The sequence below is a fragment of the Ambystoma mexicanum genome, chromosome 5q (assembly GCF_040938575.1).
Source record: "Ambystoma mexicanum isolate Mex_15411 chromosome 5q, UKY_AmexF1_1, whole genome shotgun sequence".
Lineage (NCBI taxonomy): Eukaryota > Metazoa > Chordata > Amphibia > Caudata > Ambystomatidae > Ambystoma > Ambystoma mexicanum.
The window spans coordinates 886,506,865-886,532,525 of NC_090933.1; the positions used below are offsets into that span (position 1 = coordinate 886,506,865).

Below are 25,661 nucleotides of genomic sequence, written 5' to 3' on the forward strand. Positions count from 1 at the left end.
GTTCTTGCATTTTCTGCACAGACTTGTGGACACTGATGCGCCTTTCGCTGCCTGCTTTTAGGCGCGCGAAAGGAGGGCCTTTTATGCGCTGTGTGTGAACCGGCTTTCAACGCCAGTTATCGAGGCCTGTCATGCGGCGAAAGCATGAGCGATGACCCAGAGGACTGGGAAGGTTTAGAGGCTTTCTCTGCAGACACCACGTGGCCTTCGGCGGTCGCCAATGGTCGGCCATGGGTTGCGTTTAGCGTGTTTGGAAAGTGTGCGCTTGGGCCACTGGGTGTAGATCCATCACAGAGCCACGGGCCTGCTTAGTGGAGTCGGCGGTCGCACATGGGGTTTCGACGAACCTCGGTCGCCTTCGTCATCACCAAGGATGCGGATGCTGCCCTCACTGGATTCCCTGTCACGTCGATGGAGGCTTTGGCCTGCATGGCGTGAACGGCCCAGCACTTGGTCTGGCAGTCTTTCAGTGTTTTAGGGCAGAAAGTTTTGCAGGATTTGCAGATCCTTTCAGGGTGGTCCCTAGAAAGACAGTAGTTGCACACTCAGTGCGTATCCTTCCAAGGGAACTTCCTATTGCAGGTAGGACAACATTTAAAAGGGGTATTTTCCATAGTAAATGGAAAGGGCCATTTGGCGACAAAAGGGAAAATAGGGTGGCAGAATAGGCATTCTCTAAAAGGGATGCAACTATATGAAACCTCTGCCCGCTCGCTCCACTGTAAGGGCTGAGGCCCAAATAGGCCCGTGAAGACCCCAGTGTCTGGTTGTCGAGTCAGTCAGGCCTCATCGACGATGAAGCCGTCCGCCGAGGGTCGTTGAGCAGTAGATGCCGTGGCAACGGGCGGACGGTAAAGGATAGAAAGAGAAAGTCTATGAATAAACTTTAGATAATCAAAGGCATCAACCTGAAAAGAACTCTGAAACTTGCGACCGACCACAATGGTGGAAAGAAACAATCTGAGGGACCTTGACGCGTGAAGGACCAAGGGTACAGTAGACGTCACACTAGGGATGGTATTACTAACTCGCTCAGTCGATGTCCTTTTTTGAATTTCAAAAACAAATCTCCTAATACTCTGCGACTGCCACTAGATGTCGGACTATGCAGAGCAATTGATCCAAGTAGATCCAAAAACCTCAGAAATATACATATATAATCGTGACGATCAATTTAACTCGAGCAATTTACTATTAAATATATTTAGGTGACACCAAAGCTATTTATCAATTGATTATTAAGTAATACGGACGGGGACATCAGTTTGCCCCCTCACTAGCCTGATGACTTGAATACACTTGACATTACTACAGGTACAGATATCCTCACATACAATTAACTTTTGCATTAGTTTCATCTGTTTCCACATTATGCCTACTCGAGGGAGACTGCATTATGTCTACCCCAGGGAGAGCAGAGCACAAACTCAACCTTTAGGGGAGTGAAGCAAATTTTATCCTGTTTGGTTCCAAACTTAGCGATCAACTGTTTATGCAAGAAATATATAGCCCATTTTTCGAAGGAAAGGACTGATTGGAAAGATAAGAGGAATAATCATTGGCTCCATTCTTAAATCTGAGCACTATATCTATAAACAGCCAGATCTGTAAAGGATTGCTACTGAAAGGTCTTGTCCATCTCCTACACCTATTCAGTGCAGCACAAAACGCTTCACAGTTTGAAAAACACAATAACATGGTAAGAGAACACTTCAAAAAAAGAGATGGGAATGCATACTATTAAGGAGAAAGACCAGAATCCATAATGCTCGGTCAACGTAAGAATTGTGTAAAGATAAATCCTTTTTATAGATATATTTCTTCTTGATCTTAACAATTTCACAATTATAGACTTTTTGATCTTTGTACTTTTTACAAATTTCAACCATACAAAAAGGTATTAGTCTGCTTTCACAGTTCTACTACTGATACTCCGTTTCCTCAATTGATGCTTTCGCAGTTTTACAATAGATGCCCAATCTCTATTGTTAGTGCCAACACGTGTTTCGACCTTTCACTAATGGTCTTCTTCAGGGCCAACAGTTAGATTTCAAATAACGTTCATCTCCTTCCGATCCCTGACAAAAGTGTCAATTCAAACCGTTTTAGACGCATTACCTCTGCTTGCGTCTTTCTTAAGCTCAAAGGGAACCATTGCCATAAATATATGATATGATATTTTATTTGTATCGTGCTCGTACACAAGTGTTTCAGAGCGCGACCAGGCAAAAGCAGGGGAACAAGGGAGAAACAAAAAAAACGATCTTACTAGGCCCAGTGACATTGAGAACACGCAAGTGCTTGGAAAAGAGAAGAAGGGGAAAAGTGCATGGAAGGGAGGAGAAGTGGAAAGTGCGGAACAGAGGAGAAAAACGGAATTAATAATAAATAAAGGTCGCCAAACAGTGGAAGGGCAGCCAGCAAGTGGCAAGTGCTAGATTAGTCAGATAGGGTATTTCTGATAAGTGCAGAAGAAAAGTGGGAGGGGGAATGTATGGGTACAGTTACAGGACCCAGTGCAGGGGTGGCTTGGAGGCAGTGCTGGAGGCAGTAGTGAAAGCAGGCAGGGTGAGCAGGTACCTGGGCCCGAAGGACGGATAGTGGCCAGGTGCAGTGCCGACAGAGAAAACAGATCAGCAGGGGAGAAGAGGGGCAAAGGCAGAAGCGAAGAGGATGGTCTTGAGGTGCTTCTGGAACCGGAGATGGTTCTCCTCAAGTTTCAAGCTGGATGGAAGGCTGTTCCAAAGGGAGGCCCCAGCCGAAGACAAATTTACTCCAGCTCGTTTCTTTGAAAAATGACCAACCCTGAGGGAGTTAGAAGTAGAGGAGCGCAGGGCTCGAGACGGGAGGTATTTACGCAGGGATAGTTGAAGGTATTTTGGACCTAAGCCCCAGAAAGCCTTGTGTACAATGCACAGGGTTTTACATTTAATCCTTGCATCCACTGGGAGCCAATGAAGGTATTTCAGAGCTGGAGAGATATGATCCCAGGACTTGAGGCCGAGGACAAAGCTTGCAGTCCTGTACTGGATTAGTTGTAAAGGGTGGAGGGTGGAGAGTGGAGGCAGGTAGATTTAGAAACAGGCTGTTACAGTAGGCCAACCTAGAGAGAACCAGAGCTTGGGAGACAGTGAGCTTTCGAGGGAAGGAGAGGAAAGGCAGAGTACCTCTAAGGAGGTGCAGTAAGAAGTTTGACTTTTTAGAGATGTCAGAGATGTGTGCGGAGAAGGAAAGTGTGTAGTCAAAGATGACCACTATGTACTTAGCCTCACAGGTAGGGGTAGGAGGAGGGCCAAGGGAGGCCGGCCAGAGTGTGAGGGGAAAGGATGGAGAAGGTGTACCAATGAGGAGGATCTCCATCTTATTTGGCATTTAGACAAAGATCGTTGGCAGCACACCAATTTTCAATGGCGGTTAGGCAATCCGAGATGAGGGAAGGAGAGGAGGTGGCTGAAGGAAGCCTGAGTTGGGTGTCATCAGCATAGCACTAGCCAGAAGATGAGTTGGGTGTTATCTGCTATGAATTGCATTTTTGCATTCATAGCAGATGACGCCCAATGTTCTGCTATGAATCATTTGACAATGCATTACTTACCGTAAAAGTATTTCTGATGGTTGTATCTGCTTAGATTCACATGCTGTGCATAGTCCGACATCCAGTGGTCACTGCAGAGTATTGCATTTTGTTTTTCGTAGTCGAAAAGGGGACGTCAACAAGGCGTGTCTGTAACACTATCCCTATAGTGACATGCAGTGTACCCACAATCCCTCACGCGTTGAGGTCCCTCTGTTTGTATTATTTCTGCCCTGAGGGAGCCTATTAGACGTGAGTGAGTACAGAAAAGAGAGATATAGAAGAAAAGTCTATGTTCTTTCCATCCGAGCGGGGAGGAAGGATGGGTGCATATGAATCTAAGCAGATACAACCATCAGAAATGCTTTTACGGTAAGTAATACATTGTCTTCTGATGTTTGTTAATCTGCTTAGAATCACATGCTGTGCATAGACTAGCGAGCAGTACCCGAAGTTGGAGGTGGGTTGTGAGAAGGAACAGTAGAGAAAAGATGTCTTAATACTGCTTGTCCCACCTGGGAATCAGATCTAGAGTGGGCATCTAGACAGTAGTGTTTTGTAAAGGTGTGAACAGAACTCCAGGTTGCCGCTTTGCAAATGGACTCAAGAGGGACATTTGCAATGAAAGCTATGGAAGCCCCGGTGCCTCGAGTGGAGTGTGCTCTTGGCTTGAAGGGTAGTTTTCTCTTCGCAAGAGTGTAACAGAGAGTGATGCATTGTACAATCCATCTAGAAATAGTGGATTTTGAAACTGCATCTCCTTCTCTTCCTGCTGCCACCGAGACAAAGAACTGATTAGTCTTTCTCAATGGTCTAGTTCTTTCCATATAAAACATAACGGCTCTGCGAACATCCAGTGTATGCAGGCTCTTCTCCCCTAAGTTTGAAGGGTTTTGAAAGAATGTTGGTAGTTCTATTGACTGGTTGACATGGAATTTAGAGATACATTTTGGTGCAAACCTAGGATGTGTGTGTAGGACCACCTTATCCTTGTGAACTGTTACAAAGGGGTCTAGTACAGAGAGCGCTTGCAGTTCACCTACTCTCCTAATGGAGGTGATAGCTATTAGAAAAGCAGTCTTAAGAGTGAGGTCTTTAAGTGTTGCTTTGTGCATGGGTTCAAAGGGTGAACCCATGAGCCTGGTTAGTACCACATGTGGGTCCCATCCGGGAGCGGGGTTAGCTATGGGAGGGTGGATCCTCTTCACTCCTTCCATGAAGGCTTTAATAACTGGGACTTTCCACCATGACACTAAGTTGGGAAGTGGTGTATGCGGAAAGTGCAGCTAAATGGACTTTAATAGAGTTCAACACCCAAGCCTGAGTCTAGTAGGTGAGTCAGGTACAGAACAATTTGTGTGGGAGAGCAGTCAACTGGGTTGATACTCCTTCCTCTACACCAGATGACAAATCTCTTCCATTTGCTAGAATAACAATGATGAGTGTTAGGCTTTCTAGCCTCCCTGAGAATGTCCATGCATCTCTGCGGGAGCTGTAAATGTCCAAATTCTATGATCTCAGGAGGCAGGCTGCTAAGTTCATGGTCTGAGGGCATGGATGTAGTGTCCTGCCCTTGTCCTGTGACAGCATGTTGTACGGGCAGGGAAGTTTCACTGGAGGAGATAGGGACATCTCCATCAAGTGAGCGAACCATGGCTGTCTTGCCCACATAGGGGCCACCAGTATCATGGTAACTTGTTCCTGGTGCATCTTGTGCACTATCTTGTTGAGAAGGGGAGTCGGGGGAAAGCGTAAACAAATTTCCCCGACTATGGTATCGATAGACCGTTCCCCTTGGATTGGTTCTGGGGGTACCTGGAGGCGTAATCTTGGCATTAAAAGTTCTCCAGAGTTGTGAACAGATCTATTTCTGGGAATCCCCATTGTGTGAAGACATCAAAGACGATGTCTTCGTGTAACCGCCATTCGTACTCCGAGGGCAGAGAGAAGTCTCTGCTGAGTTTTTCTGCTAGCAGATTGAGTTCCCCTGGTACATGTGACAATAGGAACATGTGTCTGAGAGCCCACTTCCAGATGTTCTGGGACAGCTTGGACAGTCCTGGAGAGTGAGTGCCCCCTTGCTTGTTGAGGTAGTACATGACTGTGGTGCTGTCTGTGAGGACCATCACTGTCTTCCCTTGGAGGTGTGCCTGGAAGGCTTTCAGTGCCTTGAACACCGCTAGTAGCTCCAGTAAGTTTATGTGCTTGGATGCTATGCTCGGAGTCCAAACGCCGTGAGCAGTCTGATGGGATAGGTGAGCCCCCCCCCCCATCCTGTGAGGGATGCATCTGTGGTTAGAGTGGCTTCCACTGCGGGGGTTGCGAAGGGTTTCCCTATTACCAGGTTTTCATTCGACCACCACCGTAGCAAGAGAACCAAGGCTTGCGAGACCGCCACTAGATCGTCCCATTGTCCGCTGGCCTGACACCACTGGCTGTTGAGCCACTCTTGCATTGGGCGCATGCGCAGGCGCGCGTGAGGTACCAAATAAATACATGACACCATCATTCCTAATAAGCGCATTGCTTTGCGTACCGTCACCTCTCGACCGGCCTCATATTGAGCGATCTGAAACAGTATGTTTTGGACCCTCTAGTTGGAGGGGGAAGACGAGGCCGTCCTTTGTTCGAATTAGAGGCCTTAGGAATGGTTTGATCTGGCTGGGGTCTTAGCTGGACTTCTTCTCGTTGATGGAGAAGCCCAGTTGAAACAAAAGGTCTACATTCTTTTGGGTATTTGAGAAGCAGGTTTCGTAAGAATCCCCTGTTATGAGCCAATCGTCGAGGTAAGGGTATACTGGGATGGACAACCTGCGCAGCTGGGCCACTGCCTTTGTGAATACTCTCGGCGCTGATGCTATGCTGAAGGGTAGCACTCTGAACTGGTAGTGTTTGCCCTCTATCATGAACTTGAGCTATTTTCAGTGCGCTGGCAACATTAAAATATGAAAGTATGCATCTTTCATGCCCAGTGTTGTCATGTAATCTCCCTGTGAAAGCAGGGGGATCACCTCCTGTCAAGTCACCATACAAAACTTTTGATGTTTGACAAATTTGTTTGCTGGGCGCAGATCTAGTACAGGGCGCATGGTTAAGTCCTTTTTGGGTACAAGGAAGTACACTGAATAAATACCTTCCATTACCTGAGATAGAGGCACAACCTCTAGCTCCTTTTTCTAGTAGTTGGTCCACTTCTTGAAGAAGGACGGCGAGGTGTTCTGGTGACATTCATCGTCCCCTTGGGGGGTCTGTACGTAGGGGAACTGTTGAATTCTATACAGTAACCGCGGGTATGGTTGATAGTACCCAGCGGTCTGATGTTATACCCTCCCATGCTGGAAGAAAGGATGTTAACCGGCCCCCGACCGGCGATGCATGGGAGGGGACCCGAATCTTCAAGTCATTTGGTGTTGGTGGCTAAGGAACCTCTAGGGGTGGGACCCCGACCTCTTCCTTTGCCACAAAGTTGTCCTCTTTGTTTGTATTGTCCACTGGTGCCTTGGTTAGAGGACCAGTTACTTGCAGAGTATTGCCGCTGCTGTTGCTGCTGCTGCTGGCGTTGACCTCGAAAAAAGCTTCTGTTGCCATAACCACGTTTGTTGGGAGGCCTTGAAATTTGGTCTAGGGTTTTGATGGTGTCAAAATCCTTCTTTGCGGTCTCTAGTGCCTCATCCACTGCCTTCCCAAAGAGGTTGGCATCTTCTATAGGTTTGTTAATTAGAGATGCCTGTGTTTCAGGTTTAAAACCTGAATTACGTAGCCATACATGGCGTCTGAGGAGGATTTCTTGGACTAGGGAACGGCCAGCCGTTTCTGCAGCATCCAGAGTATTTTTAATGACGCTTTGGTTGACTAAAGTCCCTTCAGTAACCATGGGCAGAAGCCGAGAACGTAGGGTTTCCGGTACCTCCTCGATGTCCTTAAATAGTTTGCCCCATTGTGCATCTGCGTAACTTGCCAGCAAAGAGTTGTTGTTGGCAATTCTTGCGGAAAAGGCAGCCGAGGCTGTAATCCTCTTTCCCAGGGCATACCATTTTTTTACCCTCTATCTGGTGGTGCCTTGCTGGTTGACAGCGGGACCCCAGCTCTTTTCCTTGTATTTGTCACCACTAAGGAGTCTGGTACAGAGTGGCCCCTGACGTATAACGGGTCTGATGGGGAGGGACTAAATCATTTTTCTATCCTCGGGTTGACCCCTCTGACCAACACGGGTGTAGATAGCAAAGGAATAATTTGTCTCTTTACTGAGGCAAGGAGGGGGAATGGTTTGGCTGACAGGGGGTTTCTCCTTGATGATCTTTTCTACAAAGTCTATGTCAGGAGAAATTTCCCCAGTCTCGATTTCGAAATGCGCTGCTGCCTTGCGTAGTAGTGCATTAAAGGTAGGTTGATCGTCTATAGGTGACGTATTCCTAATAGGTGAGTCCTTGGGTGGGCGGGACAGGTTTAGGGCGTCAGGGTCTGAAAACGCGGATGGGGACTGCCAGGGCTGTGAAGCGCCTTCTTCTGGGTCTTATCCGAAGCCCCCACAACCCATATTTGGGTTATCTTCAAAACCTTCCTCCTCTAGGTTTTGTTCCCCTTCGTTGCCTAAGAATTCGTCATCCTCCTGAAAGTGGGGGTCCTCTTCAGTGAGGTCATATAAATCTACATCCTCTTGGAAGGGATTAAACAGCCTAGGTTACTTGGCCCTGGGATCCTCCTGAGGTCCCTCTCTTGATCTCTTGGGTGTTGGAAGGTTCTGAGCCTCCATAAACCTCTCCATTTTGTCCAAACAAAACTGGAGTCTCTCTAGGGTTTCTTGTGGTACCCCCAGAGCGGTCAAGGGGGGAAAAGGGAGGGCCTTCAGTTTGAAAACACTTCGACCTATCCCATAACGTCGAAGAAAGATTCCCATCACCTTCTGAAAAGCCTTCTGGTAGGCTAGGAGTCCCTCTCGACAGAGGGGGCAGTTCCTGCCTTCCTTCTGACCTTTTCGGCGTCTCCCGGGCCTTGTGAGCGGTGATCGACGCTTCTTTTGCCATCCGTCTCTGGCTATCGGTGGAAACAACCCGTGCCAGGCTCTCAACAACTAAACTGTCTGTCGAGGGTACCTCTGGCGTCGACGTTACAGGCGTCGCTTGCTCTACGCCGACGGGCGCTCTCTGACGGTGCGCGTTGTCTGGCAGTTTAGTGATAGCGCCCTTATCTGGTGGTAGCCCAGTCGCTAGTCGCGTTAGCGGTTGCAAGGGGGGCTTAAGACTCTTACGGTCTGAGGAGGCCGCCGGTAGGACCTGCGTCTCCGATGGCGCTAATGCTCTCTTCGTCTTCGACGAGGAAGAGCCGTGGGTCGTGCGTTTATTGGAGTGTTTTTTGTGTGCGTCAGTGTCTCCGGGGTGTTCATCCCCATAAGCAGGGCGTGAACCGAGCTTGTCGGGACCGGGGACAGACGACGAGGAGGAGGGTGAACGCTCCTTAGAGAGGTCTACGACTTCCGAAACGGACATCAGGTTATCACATTCCTCGTCACTTTCGGTGGCGGCAGGTGAGGAATCAGACCTAGACATGGCGTAGGCTGCCCACCTCTTGACCCTGCGGTCCCTTAAAGTCTTAGGCTTAAGAAGCTGACAGGCCACACAGCCGTCTTCTTTGTGGTCGAGGGGCAAGGAACGGTTACACCGTTTATGCTTGTCTTTCCAGGTAAACTTGCCCTTACAACGCGGGCAAAACCTAAAGGGTGTCCTCTCCATAGCGGAGGAAACGACTGCATGTGATAACAACCCCAAAGGAAAGGGAGGGGAAAGGGAAAGGCATTCTCAAAAAGAAACAATAAATGTCCCACGACCTCACTCTCCCTACTGTATTTGGCCGGCGAGGCCAGGCCACGTGTTCGGCGAACGCCGAACAGCCTCCTCCGTCGAAGGCACCGCCGTCGAAGATCTTGATCGGCGGTGAAACGGCTTTGCAGCTACGACGCCAAAGGAGGGATCTAAAGTTAATAACGACCAGAGGTCGAATAAATGTTTTTGCAATGTCTCTCGAGGAGCTCCGCGTAAAGGCAACCAATATCTGGGCGGAAAAAAAACAATCTGAGGGACCTCGACACATGAGGGATTGTGGGTACACTGCACGTCACTATAGGGATAGTGTTACAGACACGCCTTGTCGACGTCCCCTTTTCGACTAAGAAAAACAAAATGCAATACTCCGCAGTGACCACTGGATGTCGGACTATGCACAGCATGTGATTCTAAGCAGATTAACAAACATCAGAAATTACGCTCCAGTAAGCAGCACCTCGAACCCCATCTATATCAAAGCAGCGTTCCGCACGCATTGGCAAGATCAAGAAGAAATAGATCTGTAAAAAGGATTTACTTTTAATCCATACAACCTGTATGTGCATTAATTTTTGGTGTTTGGCGCCCAGAGAGGTTTAGTCTTTGTGTAGATTTGTTCTCTTTTTCACATTCTCTTAATTGCACATTATCCAATATAACTGATTGTTTAATAAATCAAAGTAGAGAAGTACGAAGGACACCCTTTTACTTTATTTTTAAGAATTGTTTAAGACAGCAAAATTAGTTACAATGACATATTGAGTGACTTTTACAGAGAAGAATGTTCCTCAAAAAAGGGGTGCAAATAAAGAGTAAACTCAAGGAGGGAGGATAAGCTGCACTACGGAAAACATATGGGACTGAGAGCAAGGATCAATACAGTATACAGCAAGAGAAAAAGGAAAGATGGAATAGGTTCCTGAATCATATGAAAGCCTCAACCACAAATCAAACAAAAACTAAATTGTTAAGTGTTAAGGGAGCATGCCATTTGTGGGGTTCTTGCTCCCTAACTTGGAATGTGCCCTAAATGTTTTGCTAGCTTTGATGGTATTTTATACTTTCTGGGAAAGAAGAAACTATGTTCCTTTATCGCTGCAGCCCCGTTTGTGGTGTGCTGCCCTACAAACCCATATGTCTGCCAGGGCAGTGGGGCTTTTAAAGCACCCCATGTAGGTCCAACGTCCATTCCATCACTGTGAAAAAAGCATTGTGGAGTGGGCTGGTGGCAGCCGTCACTCAGAATAGGCTACACACGGATTGCAGCCACTTGTTCCGAGTTATAGGGCATCCTCTACGCTTTTTGACTTCTGCTCTTAAGTTTGAGAATCTTCTCCATGGACTCCAAGAAAGGGAAAGGAAAGGATCTACAAAAAACCAACCAAGTGACTGATATTTTTAGAGAGTCACCGTGCTCAAACTCTAAGAATATAATTTCACAGAGACGAAGCTCACCTATTTGAGGCAAATACTCATTCAGAAATGTGAGCACAAGTTTTCAATGTGTCCTGAATCTCTACTGGTCTATTAATTTGAAGGACATGACTCAACTAGGCAACTTAAATTTAACATGCACGACATATAATGCACCATTTTTACTGATCCTCGACTTGTGAATGTGATATTTTTCACCATTCGACATTAACCACAGAGTTTCTTACCCGTGTTGAGCTTTCTGGAAGAGTTCTCTCAGCACTGACTTCCGGAACTCGTCAGGTAAATGGTTTGTTTGATTATCTTCAAGGAAAATCTTTGCTATTGGCTAAAGAAACAAGCATTACATCAGATACTTAAACAAAATTCTTCTCTCACGACTTTAATAAATGGCCTCACTTCAATAGACTTGATCTTGTTTATCAGTAAAGAATCTGGGTTTTCCTTTTATAATATTGTTTAATTAAAAAATAAGCATTGCCATGCAAGTTCGCAAATTGTCAATAATTCCCATATTACATGAAAATAAGGAAATTATGGTAGACATTAATAAAATAAACATCAAGTATATAAAAGAATCAACATATGCACAGCATCTATTTATAAGTCACAGTACAAGTGCTAAATATACTTGGTTATAGGGTAACATTGAGAGTGCTGGCGTTTCTGACTCAGCTGGTGCAGAATTGGTATCGTACACGAGGCCTCGTATACAGAGCACAATAGTAAGAAATTGACAATGATTAACTTGTAGTGCCAGAGTCCCTGTGGAGTGCATGGTGTGGGGTCACATTCTATTAAGCTATAGAAATACACATGGATAAACACCAAACGTAATTATGAGCTTGCATAGCATTAGGTTGGGCAACATTAAGCTATTCTCCCACCCCCAAGTAAGTTTACTATGAAAACGGGGTTGCAGCATCAGGATCTGGGTTCCCTTTTTCCCCCAATCACAGTTTCTTTCAACTAGATTTTTTACAATTTGCTTTGGGCATGTCCCTGCTCATTTAATCTGGTAAGCAATGCATCAGCTCAAGATTGGTCTTGACCAAATTTCCACAGATGCAGCTGAACCCCACATGTTTCTCTGGTTCATTGCTATGCAGCAGATCTTATTATTCACAGGATCTTCATAAATGTCTGCTCTTGGATTGCACCAAAATCTGAATTACAGTAATACCTTTTTAAAAAAAATGTTTTATTGAATTTTGAAGCAGAGACTAGACAACCTACACAAATACACATTAAGACGACAATACCACCTCCAACCTCCCATCCCGCACACCAACAAACATAACAGCCAAGGAGTGAAAAAATAAACAGAAAGACAGGAATTATACCCATCTATCTATCCATCTATTCACTTTTTGTATTGCTCTTTACACCCATGGGCCTCTAAGCTCTCACTGGACGATACAATAAGAAACATAGAAATCATAACGGAAGGGGGCGCACAGTAGGGGTTAGAGAAAGGACTAGTCTGGGCCTGACTAGTCCTTTCAATTTCGTACTCAGCAGGAAGAGTGATCAGACCCCTCAGATGCACCACTGCGATAGTAAATCAGCCCTAAACACTGCGTCTCTCAGACTCTTGTTCTTAAAGTTCCAGCTCCTACCACTTCCCAGAGATTAAGAGGTCCACCACAACCAGAGCGTGATCCGACAAGGTGTGTGCCAAAATCTTACACCCCTGTACCCAGCACGAGCTATCCACAAACATCAAAACCAAGTCCAGCCTGGAAGCTGTTCCATGTACCGACTACCTAAATGTGTACTGTAAGAAAGGCATGGTATCAACAGTAAGACAGACACAAGTGACCACAGTTCAAGGGTGTTTACTTCCAGATTCACTTTGCTTTACTGCCGGAGACATTCAAAACTATATGGCTTTGCTTTAATCCCAAACATGACCACTCCAACACTGCTGCATTCTGGTACTTGTATTTCTTAAGGTCAATTCCTTTTACTTCACATTCAGTTCTGTTTCAAACAAGCCTTCTTGTTTGTTTTGTTTTATTCATTTATAGTGCGTGCCAGACCCAAGGGTATCAGGGCGCATGAGCAACAAGGATATTCTCAGCTTGGTTGCATTGCTGTACAAAATTTACAAGTATATACAAAGTTAATGCAGGTACAAGTACACGGCGGATGCATTAACAATTTACAAAATGTACATAAATAGGCGTGGATCGGGTGGTTACCAGTCATTTTCCTTTATCCAGTGGATATAATTGCGCCTAAAGTGAGGGTAGGTTTGGGCTGTCCATAAGGTGGGTGGCAGGGAGTTCCAATGTTGGGCCGCTTTCAACTGGAAGCTATTCCCCTCCAGTTTTAGATCATTTAAATCTGGGCACTGTGAGCAGGTTGGAGTTTGCTGTTCTGGTCGATCGGTTGGGGGTGCATCTCTTAAATCTGTCTACACGGTAGCATGGGGCTGCATTATTGAGGCATTTATGCGTAAGTGAGGCTACCTTGAGCATGATTTTGCCAGTAGTGGTGAGCCAGTTGTTGGCTCTCCTGGTGTTGAAGATATGTTCATTTTTGGAGATGCTCAAAGCTGCTCTGAGAGCATTATTTTGCAAGATTTGGATTTTGTTTGTAATATATTTGTTGGCTCCAACATATAAAGCATTACAATAATCCAGTTTGGATAGGATTAGGGCTCTAGCTAGAGTGATGCAACTATGGGCCGAGAGGAAGGGTTTAGCTGCTCAATTAATTTACAGGTGTAGGCTGTGGACAAGGCCATGGAACTGACCTGTTTGTGGAAGGAAAGGGTGGCGTCAAGATAAAATCCTAGCGTTTTAACTACCTTGGCTACATTAATCGGGTTACCGTCTATGAGGAAGCTTGAGTATTTGTGATCAAGTTTAAGTTGAGGGTGGTGCCCAAGATAATGAGCTCTGTCTTATCATTCAGGCATAGATTATTAGAGGCCATCCATGCCTGGATGAGGTACACTTTGTTTAACAAGGCCAAATCCTTGTCGTAATCTCCCGTCAGCGGGATGAGGATCTGGCTATCATCAGCATAATGTAACGCTCACCTGATTCCCGCAGAGGCGCCGGTCTTGACTGGGTGAATGCCGTATCTTCAAAGGTGATGTGTAACACACGGTTGCCTCTTTGGGCTGGACCTCTGTGCACTGTATGTCTGACTCGAAGAGTAAGATGTCTGCAGATAGAAAATATGGGATTAATGAACTGGGGTTATTGGGTGCCTCTCTCCTCTTCCCTTTCTCTTCTCCTGTAGAACCCCAAAGGTTAACGCCCTCACCTTAGGTAAGTGAACGCCGAGCTCTCCATCTGCCTCGGGGCAGGGTGCCGTAACCAGTTTCTTCACTGGATAAGGGTGCAGGCTGCTTGACCTCAGAGGACTGCTGTCCATCGTTAACTGCACGAACGGTAAGTTCTGGGCACTTCAAATGTCTTAAAAGTCTTTTGTAATGATATCTCTTGTTTTGCAGGGTTCCGGCGATGGCGGATGGCGGGCTGATGAGAGTTGAGGATCGAACCCGCGTGAGGAATAGAAGCGCCTGGAAGCACGTAAGTAAGCGCTTGTAGCCTGCTTCACGATGCGCACTGTCCCTTTTATCTTGCAGGTACAAGTTCGGAGCTTTAGAGAAGCTGAAGGGTACTGGAATACCCACTGGATTCGGCGTGGGAAGGAGTAATGGCACGTGAGTAATAAAGTTGCCCAATGTTTTTAAACGCACCTTCTTTTGTCTTTCAGATGCGGGATGCAGCGCCGAAGGCCTCCGGAGTGTGCGAAGAGCTGGTAAGCTTTTGTCTTTCAGATGCCGGAATGCAGCACGAGGCGTTGGTGACAGCCGATGGACCAGGTAAGAGATGCGCTGCCACTGAAGACCGTAGTGCTAACCTGTTCTTTCTTTGTCTTTACAGGTGCTGCTAAAGACTGGATTCCAGGATGGTAAGCCTTTGTTCCCTTAGGCCCAGGATCAGAAGCAGAAGACACGATGAGCGTTCTGCTGCAGAGAATGCAGAAAAACACAAAGCAAGATTCATCCATCGGGTGTGGTTTAAATAGCCTCCTGTAGTGCTTAGGTGTCTCCTTCCACAGCCACGCCTAGGTAAGAAAAGAGTTCCTGCTTTCCAGAAGAGTTCCAGTGTTCTGAACCTAGGGAGTGGCTCCTGCCCCACCCAACAGGAAAAGTAGTCCCAAACAGAAGAGGATCAGGGGTTCAACTGGCAGGTAAGTAAGCAGCATGGTCTGCTGCAGGTAAGTCCACCCAAGCATTATGAGCCTGGCGCTTCCAGCGCTGGGACTGGGCATCTTTATGAGCCTGGTGCCACTGGCGCCAGGACAGGGTCCAAAAGGTCCCAATTGGGACTGGCTGGCACTCGGAACCGGGGTTATGGGTCTGCTTCCAAGGAAGTCGGGCAGGTCCTGATCTTTTGGAAGCAGAGATCATGACACATAATTGGTGTAGGTGATAGCAAGACCATAGAGATCATCAAAAATGGGCTTTGTGAACACATTGCACAGAGTGGGGGAGACGCATGAGCCCTGGGGGACCCCACAGGTGATGGGGTCAGCGGATGCTATGGTAGAGAAGACACATGGACCTGTTGTTGAGGAAGGATTGAATCCAGCCGATAGCCTCTTGGCTATCGGCTGTCTGGGGACAATGAAGCCCTCTTACAGTCCAGTTCTCGATACATGAAACTTCTAAAGGCCTGCCAATATTCTTTGGGTCTAATGTGGAGAGGGAGAGTTTGATTTATTGCGTCTCCCTCCGCTCACACGTCACCATGAGGTTCATCCATTGATGTAAAGAAGGAGTGGAAGCGGCCCCCCAGGTGCTTGCCACCAGTGATCTTGCGACTACAGAGGCCATACCAACCAGGCGCCTATCACTATGTGCCTGCAGTTCCACCCAGGACAGCACCCTGGTCTCCGGAGTAAAGGGAATCGCAGCCACTACCACCTGTTCCATAACTTCTGCAACAGCCCCCCAAAATGTTTGAATATAAGAGCAGGACCAAGCCACATGGAAAAAATCAGCCGAAGGCTGTTGGTATCTCTTAAAGTTCAAAGGTCTGAGTGGGAACAGTTTATGGAGAGAGAGAAAGAGGAGAGTAGTACAATTGGTGGAGAAATGTAAAATGGACAAAACGAAATCTATTGTTGATGGAGATCGATTTGTTCTGGGCCAGTATATAACCCCATTGAGCCTCGGACAATGGGCGTACCACACAGTCTTCCCATTTGACCCAACATGAGGATGAAGGAGGAGACCCCCAGCATACGGGCTAGGCTATACAAGGGCAAGATCACCTTTCTAGGAGAGACCGGTGCTACCACTTACTCCAATATTGGGGACACCACAGGAGCATGTGGGAAGTCGGGCCACCTAGCTTTCCAGCACCTCCCGGAGGCGAAAATACAGTAACAGAGTAATCATGGTCCAGTCACCCCTGGCCTTAAGTTCCTCTCAGGCTATAAATTTATCTTGCGGCGTCACGTCTTCTAGGGAGTGGACTTGCAGATTCTGGAAATGACGAATAAAGACCTGTTCATATGTAAGAGGAATCCCTCGCACCCTATATATAGCCATCATGGGTGAATACCAAGATCCTATGCCGGCCCACTTTACTAGTTGATCCCAGGCTTTAAGTGTGATCTCCAAAGGTTGGACCTCCGCTCTTAGGTGACGCTCCCGTGTGGCCCAAAGGAAGCCTCTGAGATCATCAGTCTGGGCGATCGACCTCTCAAGAAGCGAGTGTGGGGATTCATTTGTCGGGGACCACCACCAGATTGAATATTGTATCTGGGCAACTAGATAATAAAGAAACAAGGTAGGGACCTCCAACCCCCCCATGGGCATATGGGCTACAAGAAATGCGGGGTCGCTTCCCGCCCAGATTAGCATAGACATGAGGGACTTTATGCGGCTCCAGAAGGAAGCAGGAGGCCAAACCGGGACATTATTAAAAATATATAACAGTTTTGGTAGGATTACCATTTTAGATAGAGGGATGCGGGCTGCCTGAGAGATAGGGAGCCGCACCCATGTGTCTACTCTATGTTCCAGGTGTTTCAGGGCAGCAACATAATTCTCCTCGAACAACGATGTAGGGGAGGTGGACACTCCTATACCCAAATATCGGATTCCCTGTGGACACCATGCAAAGGCCTCACCCACATCTTGTGGCGCTACCCCAGCCGTGAGTGGAAGGACTTCAGATTTAGATCAGTTTATTTGCAGACTGGACAACGCACCAAATGTTGAGATATCCTCCATCACGGGTCGCAAGTTGCTCCGAGGGCGTTTTATATATAACATGTCATCCACGTAGAGGAAGACAATGGAAACACGTGAGCAGATTTTTACCCCGCGGTGGGAGTGAAACTCCCTCAGGGCACAGGCCACTGTATCGATCGCAAGGCGAACAAGAGAGGGGGAAAAAGGGCACCCCTGTCTAGTGCCCCGTGTAGGGTAAATGGGAGCGGATTGAATCCCGTTTGTGTATATTAGTGTACGAGGGGCTGAGTAAAGAAGGCGGATTCACAGAAGGAACGTGGTGCCCATGCCCGTGTGGCGAAGGACCTCAAACAGGAAAGGCCACTCATCTGAATCAATTGCCTTCTCCGCGCCCAAGGCCACCACCACAATAGGGACATCCGGGTTCACATTGTGCATTAAAGTAAAAAGTCTTTGCAGGTTATTCTGAGTGGATATACCCGGGATGAATCCCGCCTGATCCGGGAGGATGGAGCAGGCATGTAGGGAAGAAGCCGGTCCGCGGGTGCGAGTAACTTTTCAAAAATGTTATTGTCCGTGTTCATCAGTGACAGGGCAGTAAGAAGAGCATTTTTTTGGGTCCTTATTAGGCTTGAGCAGCACCGTAACTAGAGCAGTCTGGTTGGATTCCCGGAAGTACTCCCCAGGACGCCGCTTCCTCAAACATCTTACATAGGTGGGGTATAAGTAGATCTGGAAAGGCCTTGTATAATTCACCCGTTATCCCGTCCGTACCCGGGGCCTTACCATTCGAAAGCGACTTTATCACCTTGCAAAATGACTCTTCTTTGGGGATGGGGGGGTCATTAAGGAGCACTTCCACCTCGGATTCAAGCCAGCCCAGGGCCACCCTGTCAAGATATTGGACGATGTCACTGTGTCCTGCAGTACTATGAGCAGAATACAACTGCTCGTAATATTGGCGGAATGGCTCATTAATCTCCACCGCATCCTGGTGGGCTCCCCCCGTGGGTTCCACTTCCAGTATGGGGTCCAGGCGACGCTCCTGTCTAACGGCCCATGCAAGAGTTCTGCTCGATCTCCCTCCCCGTACCCAGCCGCTGCAATAGGGTCTCCCAGATATCGCTCCTCCCCATCCATTAGAGAACGGATTTCCTGTCTTTTCGCCTCTAGGTCAGCCTGAACAGTGGGGGAGTTCCCCTTCTCTTGAAGGAGCTCCATATTTTTTTTCTTTCCGGGCAATGGCTCTGCGAATACTTTTCAGGGCCCCCCCCTCTCGTGACATGCACCATCCCCGCAAAAACACCTTTTTCCCATACCACACCTGGCTGGGTTGGGGACGGACGCCGAGTTCAGCTGGAAGAACTACACACTAGACTGACATGATTTTGCCTTAGTTGAGAGGTCTTTGTGGGAGAGGCCGTCTTCGCCTGCCGGCGTTGCCCGATTGGTGGTTATGATCAGCAACACAGCATGCATAGCATGTAGGGAGGTAGTCTCCGTGTTAGATTGAACGAACGGCGGCCATCTTAGAATGCGGGATCCTCATGGTTCTAAATGGCGGCGAATTTGAAATCATCTTGTGCCTTTCAATAGCGGCGGTGTGCACCTTGAAAAAGCAAGGTATATCAGATGCTGATATTGTGCAAGGGGACTGCACATTCCAAGTAGATGTGACTGACAGCACAGTGTGCTGATCAATATAGTAAAGCCCTGGGCCTTACCTTCTACTCAGGCTGAGGGGTGGGATGCTGCGCCTGCAGCGCGGTACAAGCTCCTGCTCATCTGGGTCCGAGTGGGCATCTGGGATACTGGGGGATTCGTTTCACTTTTCCTCTACTTAGTGATTTCCCTGTTTTGGCTTTCAGTTTCGTTTGCTTTTCAGTGTTCTCATCACTTCCCTTCACTTCAGGGACTTGGCTTTCATTTTACAGAGATTTCTGATATAGTTTTCACTCACACAGGGTCACTCTGTTACTTTGGCTCTTATCTTTCAGGTATCACTTTCTTGTGTGATTCACGGTTCACCCCAGATCCTCCCCAGGAGGGCTCAGATCCTCTTTAACACAATGTTCAATTAGTCTCCCACTGCTGGGCTCGGACCAACTTCATTTATTTCGTCATCAACTTCACCTTCCTTTTTGGGTACGGACCACTTGCCCACTTTACTTGGTGCCTTCCCTCACACGCTCTGCTTCCCACCTGCTCACCCGAGTCTCTCTCACTCTGTCTTTTGATCAGACTCACAATGCAGCATTGCAAGGTCAGCGGCTCCGTCCTTTCGTGTGGGGATGAGGTCAGGGTCTCACCACCTACCCCTCCACATCCTTGGGGTTGGCACTGGTCCCAAAGGAACAAGCAATTGCCCGGACCTCCACAGCAAGGTCCTGGCTGCCTGAATCCAACACGTAGGAGACAAGGCTCCTGTAACACGATGCAGCCCTTCCTTCTCACTGGGCGAGCTTTGCTGCACGCTGTCCTCCTCTGGAGTCACCTGACCGCTCCCAGTCTCCTGGTTTCTCAGTTACAATCTTCCCAGCTTTCTTTTGGTGTTTGGGATTTGAAGAGGGATCCTCTGCCGGTCTCAGCCTTGCAGCCTCCCTCTTGCTCTCCCAACTGCATGTGACCTTTATTGCCCAGCAGCTTCCCCTTTATACACCTGTGTGATGCTAATGGGTAGCAAGTGTATGACTAGGGTTGGGTCTGTCTGAACTTGATTGACTTCATTAAGGGGACAGCCTGCTGTCTGATTGTTGTAGTCTGTCTTCTGTGTCTTAGTGGGTTTTTCACTGGTAATCCTCACCCCTCTAGGTTGCCTCTTCTCAGTATTATGCAAAAATGGGGTTGGGGGAGCGTTGTGTGTTTGAAAATACCCCAAAAAGACAGAGGGGTTGAATGGTAGTGGATAACAGGTGAAAGGGGGATACAGATGAGAATGTCCCCTGTCTCCCCTACCCGGGTGATCCTCCCGCACTGGTCCACCCCCAGGGTCCGGATCCAAACAGGATGGCAGTGCCCTGGCCATCCGGATAGAGGATTCTTTGGGTCTAAGTGGGAGAATACTGCTAGGTTTCTCACAGTGCCCTCTTTCCGAGCCACGTTGCTCCCTCCATATGTCAATCAATCCAACATTTGCACAAATGTGTTGTAATTTTTGGGTAGACTTGGTCACCCCCCTGTTGCCTGCCCCATCCGTCCAGTGAATCTCTCATGACGGCGTTGAAGTTCCCTTCCCAGCACACCGTGCCCAACGGGAGATTCCGAAGTTGTCCCTCAATGAATTCGGGAGTATCAAGAGAGTTGGTATTGGGACCATAGTAGTTCAGAAAGGTGACTGCCTGCCCCGGGAGGATCAGAGCTCTACCCTCTGTATCCCTCACCACCGCTGTACATCGAAACCCCAGTGCACCCCTAATGAGAATACCCACCCTTTGGGAATACCTAGACTACGATGAAAAGTACCTCTGGCATCCCCAAAATTTAGCGAACGCAGACTTCCCAGATTACAAGAGATGCGTCTCTTGAAGAAAGGCAATATCCATTTTGTGCCACTGCATGTAAAATAGGACCTTGTGTGCTTTCGAGGGGCGATTCAGGCCTCGAACATTCCACGTCATGCACGTGACCCCCTTAAATACCAACCCTGTAGCATATGATGAACACCCACATAAGAGCACCCAGACATGACGTAGCCAATTCTCATCATAGGCCACCACCCATGGAACCCAGTGAAGCCACCTGCACCCCCTCTCCCAGACCAAGCGAGACCCGTCCACTGTACCCAATTCTCATCGGGAAAAAACCTTGTGCGACCACCTTGAGGCAAATAGTGGATCAAGGACTGTGTGCAGTCTGAACTAATCCATCCCCACCCAAGCCAAATACGGGAACCCCCCCCCCATCAACGAGGCCAACAACAAAACTGTCCATCTCTCCGCACAAACAACCCAGACATGCCAATAATGACCCCCCCTACCCACAGCACAACAAAAAGCTAGAGCATGGGTGCCTCTCGAGGCTTTGCCACCCCACCAACCTTAACCACAGAAGCACACCATGAGTATTGATCCCTCCTCACTCAATCTGGAAAAACACCACCAAAACATAGTGCCGCTGCAAGACCAGAACTTCAGTCAGGAGCTCTGGGCGTAGGCCTCGCCTGGCTACTTCTACTCCTCGCCGGCCCTGCTCGACCATCCGCGCTGTCCAAGAAGTGCTCGCCTACTCAGGCGACTGAAGGAATAGGGCCTTGCCATTGTCCTCAACGCTTAAGCCTGTCGGGAACAACACAGCACGGCATATTTAAATCCCTTCTCTCCAAGTCGTTTCTTCACTTCGATTACGTTTTTCCATGATGCATTCACCTTATTTGAAAAATCCGGGAATACGCGGATCTGGTCACCATGATAGCTGAGGGAACACAGTTCTCTTGAACTTCGCAATGCATGATGCCTATCGCGGTAGTTAAGAAGCCTATCGAGGATGGATATGGGCAGCGCCCCCAGCACACTCCCCCATGCCCAGGGATGCGATGGGCCCTTTCAACCACAAAGGCTGAGGAGAAACCAGACTCTCCAAGTAATTCTCGAATCAAAGCCTTGGCTACCTGCATCCAGGAACAAATATTCACAGCATCATAGCTGCAGTGCAGGCGTTCCCTCTCCGCCTCATCAACTCCCTTGAACACTGCCGCCCACTCCGAGGCAGTCTGCCCACGTTTGCAGGCCAGTCCTCCCCCACTGCAATCAACCTGGTGCTGAGGCTAGAGATCCCCAAGCGGCTAGGTGTACGCCTGATAATTCCACAGAGCCTTTATGCCAGCACCAGAAAGGGGATGACCGGTCCCTCTGTTGAAGCCGACCCCACAGCGGGCACCCTCCAGGATCACAGTCACTCTTCGCCCAGCTTCCCTCACTGGGAATGGGCTCTCCTCGCTGCACCTCATAACACCAGCCCGCTGTCAGTCATGGGTAGGCTCGGGGAGTGTCCAACTGTAGTAGGTGGGGGTGGGGGGTCTGCCCCCAGGCGTCCCACAGCAGCCCAGCAGGAGTCCCGGAGCACTCCCGAACAAGGATCGATCTAGACTGATGTCCCACGCCGCAGCACACCATGCTAGAGCCAATGACAGTCACGGTCGCCATTTATGTACACCTTCCAACGGCTCTAATTTATGCTCCACTCCGGCAGCACCCAGACGTCTGTCATGGTCCCCACCGCTGCACAAGCCTGTGTGCCTCGGACGACGGGCCGCAGTGCTCACCGCGGCGTGTCCTCAGCAGCTGGGGCAAAGGCTTCCCAGTTCCCGGTCACAGACTCAGCGCAGCAGAGCCCTCTGCTACCATAAACTGTCTGGGCCATGCTGCCGGTGTCGCCACTTGCCCACTGTGATAATGGCCCCACCGCTCCCACCAGCCCAGCACTGTCCCAGAAGTCAGCCCCAAACAGCACTCGGCCCGGCAGCAGTAATTCGGGGCAATCAACCTTGATGCAAAGGGTTACGTTTGGATTTGCGGCAGGTCTCATGGGAGCTCAAAGAAGAGCAGCCATCTTTGCGCGGCTCTGGAGCGCCCCCGCAGTAATACAGTTTCAGTGCAATAAAGTACTGAATTCCTTGAATGGCAAGATTAGGCAGGAGGGAGGAAAAGCAAGTAGGAAGGGAGGAACCCATAGAAAGAGGGAGCAAAGTAAGGAATGAAAGTGGCAGAGAAAGAGCAAGGATGGACTTGAGGGAGCAATGGATGAATGGCTATTCTTCACGTTGCTGGGCAGGAACCTACCAATTGAGATAAATTGATGGATATGGATGAATGTACTACTCTCGGTTTGTCTCTATTTTATATACAGTTCTATGCACACAAGTTCTTGTTTACAAAACAAAAACACCTTTTAATGTTGTAGTTCTTGCTCAAAGTTAAAATTGAGACACATACCATCCCCACATCAAGAATAAGCTCCACTTCATCTAGTATACACAAGAACAGATGCTCATTATTGTACTAACCTGAGGTACAGCGTCGTTAGCCGCATGAAGATGGACGATAAAACAGTGAGTGTTTAACAGAAGGAACTACGATAGTCGTGTTGAGTACTAAAACTGACCATAATGGCTAGCAGGATATAACCAGATTTGGATTAAAGCCAGCCAAATGGAATCCTGTTTCCCATATATATTTTCCATCTCTAAATTGAGAAAAGGGAATATCCAGAAGCTTCTTTGGTGAATCAAAATGTAATAAAAAAACATGCTAATTTATGTAGGTACATCACTTACAGGTGGGATTAAGCTGGAAACAAAAACGCGTGGTTTTATTTAAGCGTGCCAACCTTAGACAGGTGCACAGAAAAGACATGTAACTTCCGATTGCCAAACATTTAGGGAAATACCAGAAAGAATTTGTAACGTGTGTATTGCGTTTCCCTCGTTTCCTGGAGGCAGAATGTAAGTTGTTGCTACAAATGTCCTCTGAGCCTCTGAACAGTTCACTGATGTTTCTATGAATTGTAGTGGGTGTAAGGAATACCTTTTGTCAGACAGGTGGCCATGATCCCTCAACATGCCAGCGTGTGCATGGAACAATCTCCCTGGTGATCCCAGTACCCCAGGAGCACATTGTGACAGAAATGTTTTTAATGGTCGTAGCACTGAAATTAAAAATGGGAATGTAAAGTAGTGGAGATCAGGAAAGTAGGTAAAAAGAGTATCTTAATTATGTTACAATGAGTACACTTCAGGACTTGTGTTAAAAGCACAAGGCCACACTAAGATTGAATCCATTTTGAACAGATGCATGCTAAAACGAAAAGAAAACAATTGTTTTCACTGTGCGTTTCCATTCACCGTGTCAGCACATTTATGTAAAATGCTTACACACTATGAAACCTAAGGAGGTCATTTACTGGTAATGCCCCGTGCTTCTGCTATTTTGCAAGGACGGGCTTCACAGCCTATTATGTCATTTCCGAGCTGCAAGATGCATCAGTCCACGGTGTATTCGATACTGGAGTACCTAGGTTTGAATGGCCCACACAGAACCCTAGTTTTGTTATGTTTGAGATAATAGAACCTTTCACTGACTTTGTATTGGATCTATAAGAACACGAAAAGTATAAAAGCTTGTTAAATTCTGACAGAGGGACTGATTTTTCTGTATAGGCGTCGCTGTGTACAGAGTTTGCCACCCTCAGCTCTGTGGAATAAAGATTTCTCCTGCAAGTGTCATGATCAAAAACAATCTCAGAATGTGACATGTGTCGCTGGCCAAGCCATGCTTTTTCCTGCTTAAGCCCCACCCAGTTCCTGTCTGGTTAGTGAGTTCCATTCTGACAATGATGTATGCCTGGCCAGCTTCTGTCGAAACTGCTCCACCTGGCTAAGTCTCACCTTCTTCCTGTCAGGGTAGGAAGCTTAGGCTCAGTCCGTGACATACAAACCACCCCACTCTCACCTAGCCCCACCACGTTAAAGTCACTTTATATCTAATCCTCAACCCCCCCACCCCCTTTATTTTCTAGACAGAACACCCCACCCTAATCCTAGTCATTCGGTCCAGACGAGATGGGGGCGAAGGCTTAAATAACGTCTCACAAGTGACAACCACATGGTTTGGTAAATCATGCCCCAGGAACTGAAGTCACGCCTGTTCCTGGTGAAGCCCCAATCCCAGAAGTGGGCCAGCACACTGCAAGTAATACGCTTACAGGCATGAAGCAAGGAAGTGATGATCTACCCTCAGAAAGGTTGAAGGGAGTTTCAAATCAACACAGTTCACAATATCCTTGGGTCTCTCAGGGTCACCTTCTCCAAGTGTAGGCCTTTCTTTCCACATTTCAACAATGTCTCTTGCACAACTCTTGTTAGGCCTCTCAGGGTTCCTTATCCCAAGTTTAGGCCCCTTCCGTCTTTCAACAAAGTTCTCCTAGTAAGGATATACCTTTTTCTGCACAGTTCTTAAAGTTATTCTTGGTCAGGATGTATTTTTTGTTTCTGCCGCAAATCCTCTTAAGGGTTCCAGGATGTTCCTTTCACTGTAGAGTTCTTACATGGGGTAGTATCAGAGACCTTCGAGGACGACGGGCTCTTTGCTCCTCCCAAGTATGACCACTATGACCTTTAACCCCTCTCCTTATTCCTTGCTCTTCCTTTTTAATCTTACCTTCTGGTGCTCCCTGCTCTCCTTTGTTTCCTTTGCTTTATCGTGCACACTTGCAACCATCATTTCTTTCTTCGAACCTTTCACCATCGTGTGCTTCCTGCACCCCTTCTTGCTGTCTTTGGTTTCCTTTATTTCCCTGGACACATTTGTACCCATTTCTTCACAGTGTAAACCACTTGTACCTTCCTTTGGTTCCTTGTCTTTATATCGTACCTCTCGCACACCTTTGTTTATAGAGTGCACTTGCACCTGTCTGCTTGTGTCTCGTGCCTCTTGCACACGTCACATGCCTTTACTTTGCTTCACTTTCCTTCAGCGCAGGTAGCTCCTTTTCCTTCTATCAGCTTTCCCTTTTTCTGTTATTTCTTACACATTCTGTACTTCTTATGCTTTCTCTCTTTCCTTTCCGTGCCGCTTTGCAAACTGTGCCTTTCTCCCGCTCCGGTCAAATG

The 25,661-nt window shown here is 47.8% G+C and overlaps 1 protein-coding gene across 2 annotated transcripts in view; it reads right to left on the minus strand.

Annotated features, from left to right (window-relative positions):
- The window catches only part of INTS8 (integrator complex subunit 8), a 2,196,017-nt gene that overhangs the window by 1,276,837 nt on the left and 893,519 nt on the right, over positions 1 to 25,661 (minus strand). For both annotated transcript variants that reach the window (XM_069621379.1, XM_069621380.1), the window contains exon 10: positions 11,055 to 11,155. In XM_069621379.1, the coding sequence (XP_069477480.1) occupies positions 11,055 to 11,155 (101 nt within the window). The remainder of the gene's footprint in view (positions 1 to 11,054; positions 11,156 to 25,661) is intronic.